A 12817-nucleotide genomic window follows, 5' to 3' on the forward strand; every position below is an offset into this window, starting at 1 on the left:
TTTACTCAGTGCTTTGTTGAAGCATCTTTGGCAGCGATTACAGTCTTGAGTCTTCTTGGGTATGATGCTACAAGCTTGGCACACCTGTATTCGGGAGTCTCTTCCATTCTTCTGTGCAGATCCTCTCAAGCTCCGTCAGGTTGGATGTTCGATCAGGTTTAAGTTCGGGCTCTGGCTGAGTCACTCAAGGACATTCAGAGACATATCCCAAAGCCACTCCTGCGTTGTCTTGGCTGTGTGCTTAGGGTCGTTGTTCTGTTGAAAGGTGAATATTCGCCCTAGTCTAAGGTCCTGAGCGCTCTGGAGCAGGTTTTCATCAAGGATCTCTCTGTAATTTGCTCTGTTCATCTTTGCTCGATCGTGACTAGTCTCCCAGTCCCTGTCGCTGAAAAACATCCCCACAACATGATACTGCCACCACCATGCTTCACCGTAGGGATGGTGCCAGATTTCCTCCAGACAGTGGTGTAAAATACCATTTAAAAATACTTTAAAGTACTACTTAAGTCTTTTTTGTATCTACTTTATTCTACAATTTTTTTTATTTTTGACAACTTTTACTTTTTAAAATAATGTCCTTTTTGCTCCATACATTTTCACTGACACCCCAAATTACTTGTTACAATTGAATGCTTAGCAGGACAGGAAAATGGTCCAATTCACATGCTTATCAAGAGAACATCCCTGGTCATCCCTACTACCTGATCTGGTAGATTAACTAAACGCAAATGCTTCGTTTGTAATTTATGTCTGAGTGTTGAAGTGTTCCCCTGGCTATCCATAAATGACAAAAAAAACCAAGAAAATTGTGTAGCCTGGTTTGGGTAATATAAGGAATTTGAAATATTTATTTGAAATTTCACTTTTGATACTTAAGTACATTTTATCAATTACATTTACTTTTGATACTTAAATATATTTAAAGCAAAATACTTTTAGACTTTTACTCAAGTAGCATTTTACTGGTTGACTTTCACTTTTACTTGAGTCATTTTCTATTAAGTTATTTTTACTTTTACTCAAGTGTGACAATTGGGTACTTTTTCCACCACAGCCTCCAGACGTGACACTTGGCATTCAGCCCAAAGACCTCAAATCTTGGTTTCATCGGACCAGATCATCTTTTTTCTCATGGTCTAAGAGTCTTTAGGTGCCTTTTGTCAAACTCCTAGCTTGCGGTCATGTGCCTTTTAGTGAAGAGTGGCTTCAGCCTGGCCACTCTGCCATAAAGGCCTGATTGGTGGAGTGTTGCAGAGATAGTTGTCCTTCTGGAAGGTTCTCCCATCTCCACAGAGGGAGAGAGAGAAAGGAGAGGTTCATGGTCAACTCCCTGATCAAGGCCCTCCCCAGATTGCTCAGTCTGGCCGGGCGACCAGCTCTAGGAAGAGTCTTGCAGGTTCCAAACTTCTTCCATTTAAAATTTATGGAGGCCACTGTGTCCTTGGTGACCTTCAATGCTACAGAAATGTTTGGTACCCTTCCCAAGATTTGTGCCTGGACACAATCCTGTCTTGAAGCTCTACGTACAATTCCTTCAACCTCATGGCTTTGTTTTTGCTCTGACATGCACTGTCAACTGTGGGACCTTATGTAGACAGGTGTGTGCCTTTTCCAAATCATGTCCAATCAATTTAAATTACCACAGGTGGACTCCAAGTTGTAGAAACATCTCGAGGATGATCAATGGAAACAGGATGCACCTGAGCTCAATTTCGAGTCTCATAGCAAAGGGTCTGAATACTTATGTAAATCAAGAATTTCTGTTTTTTGTTTTTAATAAATTTGCTAATATTTATAAAAACCTGTTTTTGTCTTGTCATTATGGGGTATTGTGTGTAGATTGCTGAGGAGATTGTTTAATTTAAATCATTGTAGAATAACACTGTAACATAACAAAGGCACTATATGTGTCTCTAATATAGTCATACATTTGACAGGAGGTTAGGAAGTGCAGATCAGTTTCCACCTCATTTTGTGGGTAGGGTGCACATAGCCTGTCTTCTCTTGAGTTCCATGTCTGCCAATGGCAGCCTCTCTCAATAGCAAGGCTATGTTCACTGAGTCTGTACACAGTCAAAGCTTTCCTCAATTTTGGGTCAGTCACAGTGGTCTGCTATTCTGCCACTTTGTACTCTCTGTTTAAGGCCAAATAGCATTCCAGTTTGCTTTGCTTTTGGTCAATTCATTCCAACGTGTCAAGTAATTATCATATACATTTTTTCATGGTCTAATTGTGTTGCTGTCCTGGGGCTCTGTGGTGTCTGTTTGTGAACAGAGCCACAGTACCAGCTTGCTTAGGAGACACTTCTCTACGTTAATCTCTGTAGGTGATGGCATTGTTATGGAAGGTTTGGTAATTGCTTCCTTTTAGGTAGTTGTGGAATTTAACAGCTCTTTTCTGAATTATGATAATTAGCGGGTATTGGCCTAATTAATGGTGTGGTGTAGAAGGCCCTTCTTGCCTTGTGTTTCAGATCGTTCACATGTTTGTGGAAGTTACCTGTGGTGCTGATGTTTATATCGAGGTAGGTATATATTTTTGTGTGCTCTAGAGCAACGTTGTCCAGATTAAATTTATATTTGTGGTCCTGGCAACTGGACCTTTTTTGGACCACCATGTCTTACTGAGATTTACGGTCAGGGGCCAGGTCTGACAGAATCTGTGCAGAAGATTTAGGTGCTGCTGTAGGCCCTCCTTGGTTGGGGACAGAAGCATCAGATCATCAGCAAACAGCAGACTCTCTCTGTCTCTACCCCTCTCTGTTAATGCTGGACTGTTGTCTCAAGGCAGCTGGCCAGCGTGTTTGTCTCCCCTATCATCGACCTGTGGGCGGGTTTGGCTAATGCGACGAGAGCTTACAGCCCGGAGGCAGAGATGGGAGTATAAGAAAATAAAAGTAAATCAAACATTGATGTACTGTATACCTGGGTGAAAGTGCACATAACCTTTCCTGTTTCTTCGCTGCCTGCAGTTGTTGAACCAAATAATCTGGATCTGAATGGAAAGAATGGAAAGAAAAAGGCCCAGTTAAAAGCCCTTACACTGGAGCCAATCTCTCCATTCTAGCAGTAATTTCATTATATTACAAAAACAGGAGGATAGGAGGTGTGTTGGAATCCATAAGTAGCACCAGAGCAGGCTCTGTTGGCTGCCACAGTTTTTGTTGTTGTTTCCCTGTGCCTGTGTGGAAGCAGAGGAAGGCAATGCAGCTTGTGGCGGTCCTGGGGAGGACAGGGAATGAAATGTGGGAGTGGAACGAAACGTTTGTGTGTACTCTCACTTTATTCAGTGCTTTACCACCAGTTGTGTTTATGGCCTGTTTACTGCTCTGTTCTTTTTCATTGTCTCACTCACACTTGCTGGTGATTGCAACTGCTAGTGTTCTGAGTTTAAAGATGCACTATGCAGAAATCTCTCTGCCATTTCCTGGTTGCTAAAATTCTAATAGTTCACCTAATTTCAGTTTATGTGACAAAACAAGCAAGTATAGTGTAGATAATCATTGTACCATCTAAACCTCTGTGAAATATATTTTCCATAACCTAAAATATTGTATTTTCAGCGATCTAAAGTAAAAGATGCAAAAACTAAACATAAGAACAGGAAGCATAGACATGGCGCACATAGAACAGATCCACCGCTTCTTAGACTTGATGATAGCTAGAACTCATATTTCTATGTGAATTTGGTTGGGTGGCCCAAAAAGTTACATAGTGCAGCTTTAAAATAGCTAAATACAATAGAAAGCTAAAGACAGCTTTTTGAAATATTGCTGGAATTACGTGCAGTTTAGGGAGATTTTTATTTAAACATTTTTTACATAGAAGTTGACAGTGGAGATGGCTGTTTTGGCTTCATGATTCTACAGTATAAGCAGTGCTTGATTTGGGCAGGAGCTCAACGGAACTTGGTACCGGCACCTCTGATTTTCTATTGCTTGAGTTCTTGCACCTGTTATAGAATAGTATTATTAGCTCAAAAGTATTGCTGAGTTCCTGCACCTAATTCAGTCCAAGTCAATTTTAGTACCCCGGAATGTACAATGTTCTGGGAGTCACAATCAGAACATTGGTTTTGGCTAACCATAATAAACAGGACTATCCTGATTTTTGATTGGCTGGATGCAATAGAGTATGATACAGTGTCACTCCATTATTGCTTTACTGAGCTTACATTTTCTTGTACTACTCCTACCACATTAGCCAGTGAATTAGGCCCTGAGATCTAAATTACTTTATTTTGACGGGTTCATCGGTAGGCTAGGTTTCTGACTCTGAGCTCTGTGTCATGGCACTTTCTCACTTTCAACAAATTCCCAGAGCGGGAGCTCCCTTTCACTGGAGCCTGCCTGATTTAATAATTGATTCATCAAAAGGACTTACAGAGCAGGGCAATTTAATCTCCTGACTATTTGATGAGGGAGTTCAGTTCCATTCAGATGAATGGAGCCGGCTGTGAAGAAGGGAACACAGTGCTTGTGTCTGTTTAATGGATGAGGGAACCGAGACAGAGCACATAGAAAACTGTCAAGAAGTGCCACTGTGACCCCAGAGCAGGTCAGTGAGATGTTCCTCATATCCAGAGGACAGGTCAGCTGTCATGTGGAAGGATGACACTTATGTTGTCATGTTGTGAGTTTTGTACCCATCTTGCTCTTGATCTGCCTTGCTTTCTTATCAATATTTTCAACTATTTTGTCTTTCTTCATCATATCTCTCTCGCTCGCTCTCTCTCTCACACACTACACTCTCTCTCTCTCTCTCTGAGTAGGAGTAGTCCATTGCCACTTCTAGGCTTATTGCCACGCTGTAATATTTGGCTCTTGACGGTAAATATAGGGGGATTTGTTGAAGAAATGTGTCTAATATTCACCTCAAAACGCAAATAAACCCGGGCAGCAACAGCGGAGAAAGCTGGGGTGCAGGTGGAAGTCCCACTCTTTATCCTTGTTAGGTTGTAATTCTCAGAGTAAGTATATTTCATATTCTCAGAACCCAAGATCCTCTTAAGCTGGTTAACTGAGATCTTTGACATGGCAAGGCAGTCTCCCTAGAGGAGTATTTAGCGTATCAAACTGTTTGACTGTATTCATGTGTACCACAGTATGTGCGATACTGTATGCTACTGTGGTGTGTTAGCCTGTGCTTGTTGTTGTTCTGTTTCAGCTTCTTTACTTTGTGTGTTTTTCAAGTTTAAAGTGTTATTAGTCATATGTACGGGATACACATGGTATACATCGTCCAACAAAGTGCTTACTTACAGGTTCCTTCCCAGCAATGCGACAACAAAAAGAAATAATAAAATATAAGAATATGAACATAAAGTAAATGGCTCAGTAGAATATAATAAATATTTTAGCATAAGTACAGTATAATACAGGAAGGCACAATTTATAGTCCAATATTTACACATGTTTTGGTGAGCAAGTGTTTAAATTGTGCAGTATATAGCAATCATAATAAGAGTCTATTAGCAGGAGTTGTGATGTGTGTGTGTGTATAGCATGAATGTGTGTGTTTATATGTGACTTCTTCACATACTAACTCGCCACAACAGAGGGGATCCAGACAGCGGCCCTTAATCTCAGAGACTCCCCTCAGAGAGACGCTCTTTTTCAACATGATGGACGAGACCCTGTAATTAAATACTGTCCCTGCTCACATTAATATTGTTTTACAATAGCAAGACATTTTTACACAAATGGGCTCACTGGAAAGGGGCTGCCTGGTCGATCTCAGCCACACTGGCTATGAATCTGTATTCATTTTCTGCCGTGTAGTTAATGACACGTGTATGAATGATTTGTTATTTTTCATTCCAGTCCTCCTTCGTTTATTACAGAATTCACTGAATTACTCTCTTTTTTGGTCATTTATCTGGATTCCTTGCGCAGCCACTTGAGTTTAGGGTCAGAATTGGAGGCTAAACTGCCTTGCTGGGTTGTAGCAGTAATGTAAAACAAGCATGGCAAGATCTAGCTGGGATTCTTGCAGGTTTGATTATAGGTTTCTATAGGGACACTATAGTGCAGTTTAGGGACATTGTAGTGCAGTTTAGGGACATTGTATTGTATTGTAGGGACGCTGTAGTGCAGTTTAGGGACATTGTAGTGTATTGTAGTGTATTGTAGGGACATTGTAGTGTATTGTAGGGACATTGTAGTGTATTGTAGGGACGTTGTAGTGCAGTTTAGGGACATTGTAGTGTATTGTAGGGACGTAGTAGTGCAGTTTAGGGACATTGTAATGTATTTTAGGGACGTTGTAGTGCAGTTTAGGGACATTGTAGTGTATTGTAGGGACGTAGTAGTGCAGTTTAGGGACATTGTAATGTATTTTAGGGACGTTGTAGTGCAGTTTAGGGACATTGTAGTGTATTGTAGGGACGTTGTAGTGTATTGTAGGTCCTTTTGGAATGTTAAAGGGTGTCTGCACTTCCTGATTTGGTCTCGTTTTAGATTTGGTTCATTAAGAAATGCTAGCGTTCATGACTGAATTCAAACGCGAGTTGGTTTCAGGGTGGGGATTGATGTGCATGTCTCACGTTTGTTTGCAGGTGGGAAGAGATAGCGAAATTATTTAGACAATTGGCTTCGGTCGGCTGGTGTGAAACTGTGGCAAAATTGGTTTGACTTTGGATAACCTATCGCCGAGGCTAGTTAGAGACCGTCAATACATTACACAATGTAAATGAGACAATATTTGCACACCTTTTTTTTTTTTTTTCATTAAATGCTTTCATTTTGTATATGAATTTCTACAATTTATAGTTGGTTTGAGATTTTTAAGTCATTGAAATTTGGAGCTATTGGAATTTTAACAAATTGTCCTATGTACATTTTGTAATTTACCTGATGGTCCCTAACTAGCCCCATAGGGATATCCAAAGTCAACCATGCAGTTAGCTGCCCCCAGTATTGATGATTACTTGTGTGCTGCCAGCTGTCGGCATGTGACCAGGATTGAAACAAATCCAACTTTCATTTATATTGTGATGGCCACAAGTAAAAAACATCAAATAAAAACTGTGTTGGTCAAGACTGACTATGACCAAAATTATCCTATTTACACTTTTAAGTACATTTTGACAGTATAATACATGTTTCTGATTCATATCTATGCCACATAGGCTGTTTTCTAAATGAGAAGTTGTTTTTTTAGGGGAGGTTGCTCTTTAAGAACTCACCCAAATGTCTTTGTAGGGCCTACTCTGTATGATTCACAAGCCACAATAAGTACAACAGCCAAATATGGCCTTGTTTTGCTGTTTCACCCTTGGGGTAGGAGACCCTGTTTGCACTGTTCCAGACAAGCTATGCCTTATGTCTTCCGTGTGCAAGAGCTGTAAATATAGCTTGACATTATCTGAGAAGATCTCTGCACCAATGTTACAAGGCTGTTCATTCCAAGTGTTTGTAGAAGGACTATTATGTGTTTTTTCATTCTTTTATTTTAAGAATGGAGCAAACATATTTTTCAAATCAACTCTCTTCTCCAAAGGCAACTGGAAGTGTAGCAAGCGACCCAAAACTATTTGTGGTATTTTGTTTCATTGTGCCATAGCTGCTAATAATTTGAATGAATCTGCATCGATTTCAAAGCTTGGAAATGACTGAGGTCCATTTAAATCTGGAAAAAAAGTGCATTATCTTATGCTTTGATTTCAGGTCAAAAGACAAATGGACGCTGATTGCCCTAAACAAGTCTTTTACTTATCAGATGTAATACTGTGTACTTTGGAAATGTTTCAATACCTTTTCCCTCAAAGTAGTTTAAAAAAACGGAGGAATCAAATTACTGTCTTTGAATTCCAGTACTTATCATTGGTTCGTTGTTGGTTGGAATTGATATAATTTCCGTTCTTGTTACAAAATCTTTTATCTGTTTCAGTCTTGGCCAAGAGGTGGATTTTCTCTTGACATGCTAACTTAATGGCTTGGTGTTTTAGAGCGCGTCTGTCTGTCTGTCTGTCTGTCTGTCTGTCTGTCTGTCTGTCTGTCTGTCTGTCTGTCTGTCTGTCTGTCTGTCTGTCTGTCTGTCTGTCTGTCTGTCTGTCTGTCTGTCTGTCTGCCTGACTTTGTTTGTCTGCCTGACTTTGTTTGTCTGCCTGACTTTGTTTGTCTGTCTGTCTTTGTCTGTCTGTCTGCCTGACTTTGTTTGTCTGCCTGACTTTGTTTGTCTGCCTGACTTTGTTTGTCTGCCTGACTTTGTTTGTCTGTCTGACTTTGTTTGTCTGTCTGTCTTTGTCTGTCTGTTTGTGTCTTTGTCTGTCTGTCTGTCTGTCTGTCTGTCTGTCTGTCTGTCTGTCTGTCTGTCTGTCTGTCTGTCTGTCTGTCTGTCTGTCTGTCTGTCTGTCTGTCTGTCTGTCTGTCTGTCTGTCTGTCTGTCTGTCTGTCTGTCTGTCTGTCTGTCTGTCTGTCTGTCTGTCTGTGTCTGCCTGACTTTGTTTGTCTGCCTGACTTTGTTTGTCTGCCTGACTTTGTTTGTCTGTCTGTCTTTGTCTGTCTGTCTGTCTGTCTGTCTGTCTGTCTGTCTGTCTGTCTGTCTGTCTGTCTGTCTGTCTGTCTGTCTGTCTGTCTGTCTGTCTGTCTGTCTGTCTGTCTGTCTGTCTGTCTGTGTCTCTCTCTTCTCACCTCTCTCTTTCTCCCCAGCAGGTCCTGGCAGAGACAGATGTGTTGTCACGCGTAGGAGTCCAGAACCTTTCTCCATCTTCTATAAGCAGCCCCACTCCTCTCCCTCCCACCACACCTCCTCAGAGCATCTTTAATAAGACACATGCTCCGGGGCTCAGGCTCTCATTCACACCAAACGCTCCTTGGCCATCCCCCAACAGGCTGCCTGCCCCACTTCTAGCCCCGCCGAGTCTTCATGGGTTGAACTGACAGGAGTGCCACACTCTCCTCTCCTCCTTTTCCACCTCTCCTCTCCTCTCATACTCCACGCATCACTCCTCCATTACATCGTCAACACACACACACAAGCAGACCACCGTTATGGCTTGTGCCCCGGGAATGTTTGGATTTGCAGCCGCAGGAGCATAATCCTCTACTGAAGGGAGTTGCGGACGCAGCAGCCCATAGAGAGAGACCGTGAGAGACAGAGAGCGGGTGAGAGAGAGAGAGAGACCCAGCGGACAGAAGCAGCGGAAGGAGGGAAGCAGCAGGGAGGAGCAGCAACAGCAGCAGCGGCGGCAGAGTGATCCACCTGTCACAGAGTGAAAGGGGCCCCCCGCCTGATCTGTCTGCCTGCAGGGGGGAACCCGCGTGGCCGGTCAGCACCAGGGACTATGCAGCTGGGACTGGTGGCTCTGGCGATGGTCTTTCTCGGATCCATGGGTCACAGCGACAGCGGCCTCAAGCTCTCAAAGGGACGGAGGCAGAGACGGAGTGAGTTACCAAATCCCTTTCTCTCTTTCACTTTCTCTCTTTCAGCGTCTGAGAGCCACAGTGGTGCATTTCTTATAAACATTTAACGGCCGCAGTAAAGATTACATGTTGTTTATTTTTCTTCATCCTCATTTGTTTTGCCAAGATGGATTATGGTAGCCTCAGTTGTCTTTGAGTGACCCTCTTTTCTTCCTCTTTTTATGATGATGCCTTTCTTGGTTTATGTTGAGCTTTTATGGGCATTAAGAATGTTTATAGTCGGGTTTTAGGCGGATTCACCCTGGGTTTTACGGCTAGAGCTTCAGCACCACAGTTCTCTCCATGTCTGCCACTGAGGCACTGAGTGGAACAACTCTCTGACACTTCAGCTCATGGCTGTTGGACCGTGTTGCGTTGTTTGGTTTTCAAGCAGTTTTATAAACACTTTTCTGACCTCATGCACCCACAAAGACAGAGCTTACTCTCATCCTCAGTGTCTGCCCTCAGAGCGGGGTGAATCTCAGTGCAAGGCATTACCACTGGTTTTAATATAATGCCTTTTCCCTCAGAAGAGCTTTTAGAGGATACCAGCCTCTGCCCCCCCCTACACCCCCACCTCAGAAAAACATCCAAGCAGTCAGGAGAGGTCAGAATTTTATTGAGCTTGGCTTTGGTAAATAGAGCTTGGCTTCGGCATGGCTATGTCCAGAGGATAGGCTAGGGGCTAATCAGATGGGTCTTGCTCAAATTTTTATGTCTTTTCATTACACAATAAATCTGTATTTCTGATGCCCAAAGTATGTTTTACCATACCTTACGAGTTAGCAATGACCTATGAATCATGTGTCAATTATCATGTAAGAGTGTTTTATCCCAGGTGAACAGTGTTCCCCCTTGAATTTTGAAGCGATTTTTCAAGTTTATTTTCTGTTTTTTTTTTTTTTTTTATATATACTAGAGCGCCCTATATAGAGACTGACACACAAAGTGAGATTGACACAGCACGGAACCTTCAGTTGGTTTAACCCACAGACTATGTTACCCACTGCTGTTGGCTGGCAGGTAGATAATCATGTGGTTGAAGTGTATGATTTAGGGTAACTCATCTTGTAGGAGTTAGGTTCAGGGAAACAGGTGCTCCAAATTTGCCACGCTACAGCCTTTATATGTCCGAAGCTGTTTATACATTAGAAATGAGAAATGGACATATCTGCATTGAATTTACAAAACATATTTTCATCACATCATCTCTGTATGTTCTGTGCCCATCTGTCCTGGTTCGACAACACCTCATCCAGAGGAGTTATATGGCTACTCACGCTCTAGTACATGACCTCTATCAGCAGGGTCAAAAAACTGTCCCAACATACATGGCATTCCATTCCCAGACAATAGTGTCACAACCTGAAAACAACCCCCTCACCTTTTGGTTAACTATTACACAGTGTGATTTATTATTTTTATCATTATTAAAGTGTTAAGATTCTGGCTGTGTAATGGCTACTTTGGGTGCATCCCCATGTGATGTTACCATGACTCAGGCATGGCGTATTTGATTTGCGGGGGGGAACATTTTTAAAGCTTTTACCATCCCAACGTATCTCTGGGAGACAGGGATGGCAGATTGATTGCAGTGTGAGTGTGTATATTTAGATGCTGATACCACATAGGCCTATAAATCAACCGGGATGACCGCCATTTTGGCACCAAATGGCCCCTAGAAACAGGATGTGCATATTGACACGCTTTCTGAGCAATCATTTAAATGACTGGCTGCAGCAGAGCAGAGTGTCCGAGTTCTAGCCTTTTTGGAAGATGAGGGAATAGGGATATGAAGATATGAAGTATGATCATGGGCTTATATGTGAATGAGAGCCAAATGCAGATGGGGTGCTTTGAGACAGAGTTTTGTGGCTCAGTAAAATTCTTAGATTGTTATATTCCACTTCGTGGGCGGATGGTTAAAACACCAAAACATGTTCGGCTCTGTATAGAAGTGTTGGGAAGAAACGGAACGCATTTGTGCGCATTTTGCTTTTTGGCGTGCGCGTTCGTGTAATTGGTGAGATCCCGATGGCTGAGTCACTTTTAGTTGAACCCAGGGAGGCCCCTGCTGTGTGATATCATGGCATGATGTGGAATCGATCATAGCGGGATGTCAGTTCCAAACACCCGGGCTTCTCCAACTAAAATCTGTTTAGGATCTCCGGCGAGCAGTTTCAAGTAAACAGTGAGAAAACTGTTCAAACAAAGATGTTTGGCATGGCCCCTGGTTAGATTAGCTGCAACATGAACTACTGCCAGGTTTATGGCTATGTGGTGCAAAAATAGACAAGGGCCATGTCCTCACTGATACTGCCAGTGTTGAATCTAGTGTTTGTAGCCAACAGATAAACACTTCTCTTTATTCACTTTGTGGTAACTGGGCCTTATATGCTGGTTTTTAATGACTGTTCTCTTTCTCCCTCTCCTTCTCTCTTTCCCCTCATCTTTCCACAGTTAGCACTGAGGGGCCACCATCTTGCTCAAATGGCTGTGAGCGATGTTCCGAATACAATGGCTGTATAAAATGTAAGCCCAAACTCTTCATTCTCCTGGAGCGCAACGACATCCGCCAGATAGGCGTGTGCCTCGCCTCGTGCCCACAGGGATACTTCGGCATGCGGACTCCCGATACCAACAGATGCATTCGTGAGTTTTGGATTCTTGGACTTTGTTGTTCGTTTTTTAAATGCATTGTGTCATAAGTAGGGCGAGGAGTTTTTCGTGACTATGATGTGAACTGACCAGGAAAGCCTCAGTAAGAAGGTTTCCTATATTTGTATTGACATTTTTTTCTGTGTTGGACAAAACAAACCATATTCAAGATATTCCACAGTACCACACGCATATCATCACAATGTGTCACCATAATGGTAAACACACAATGGGCACTAATGTGGTCCAGTGGTAAGTGAGGTGTAATTTCCACTTTGAACTGCTGTGCCATGTGTGGAAGGAGCTGTCTTCACTACATGACCACAGCCACAGCAATGACATGCAACACAGCAACACACTCATAAAGACCAGCATCTGTCAAGCTGGAGAATGGCCTTGAACTGAGACGGGGCCTTGAACTGATGGCAGGAGAATTATTGTTCTGTTGCAGTAATGTTCAGACAGTTGAAAGGTAGACTAAGCGGTATGGCATAGATGCAGAAAGTACACAGCAAAGTGGGGCAATTTCTGCAACAACTAAGAGCGTTGAATAGTGAGGTTCAACCTCCTCTGTTTTGGTGCCCTGGCTACCACGTTGTGAACAGTGTGAAGCAAACCCGTGCACATGCGCACATACTGTGTGTGACTGTGTGAGAGCGAAGTCTTGCATCTCACTCATCTCAATATCTGTGGTGCTGCTCGTGGTAACGTCGTTTTGCCAAGTCTACCTTTAAAGACCAACTGAACCAAAAAAT

General features: G+C 42.5%; 1 protein-coding gene across 3 annotated transcripts in view; it reads left to right on the forward strand.

Annotated features, from left to right (window-relative positions):
* Window positions 1-12817, forward strand: part of LOC123996317 (R-spondin-1-like) — a 35610-nt gene that overhangs the window by 3674 nt on the left and 19119 nt on the right. For 2 of the 3 annotated variants that reach the window (XM_046299667.1, XM_046299666.1), the window contains 2 exons: window positions 8655-9386; window positions 11865-12056. In XM_046299667.1, coding sequence (XP_046155623.1) covers window positions 9287-9386; window positions 11865-12056 — 292 coding nt within the window. In that variant the 5' untranslated portion in view covers window positions 8655-9286. Of the gene's footprint in view, window positions 1-8651; window positions 9387-11864; window positions 12057-12817 lie in introns of all 3 variants that reach the window. The other variant, XM_046299665.1, reaches the window with a different exon arrangement.

The sequence above is a fragment of the Oncorhynchus gorbuscha genome, linkage group LG15 (assembly GCF_021184085.1).
Source record: "Oncorhynchus gorbuscha isolate QuinsamMale2020 ecotype Even-year linkage group LG15, OgorEven_v1.0, whole genome shotgun sequence".
In the NCBI taxonomy this organism is placed as follows: Eukaryota; Metazoa; Chordata; class Actinopteri; order Salmoniformes; family Salmonidae; genus Oncorhynchus; species Oncorhynchus gorbuscha.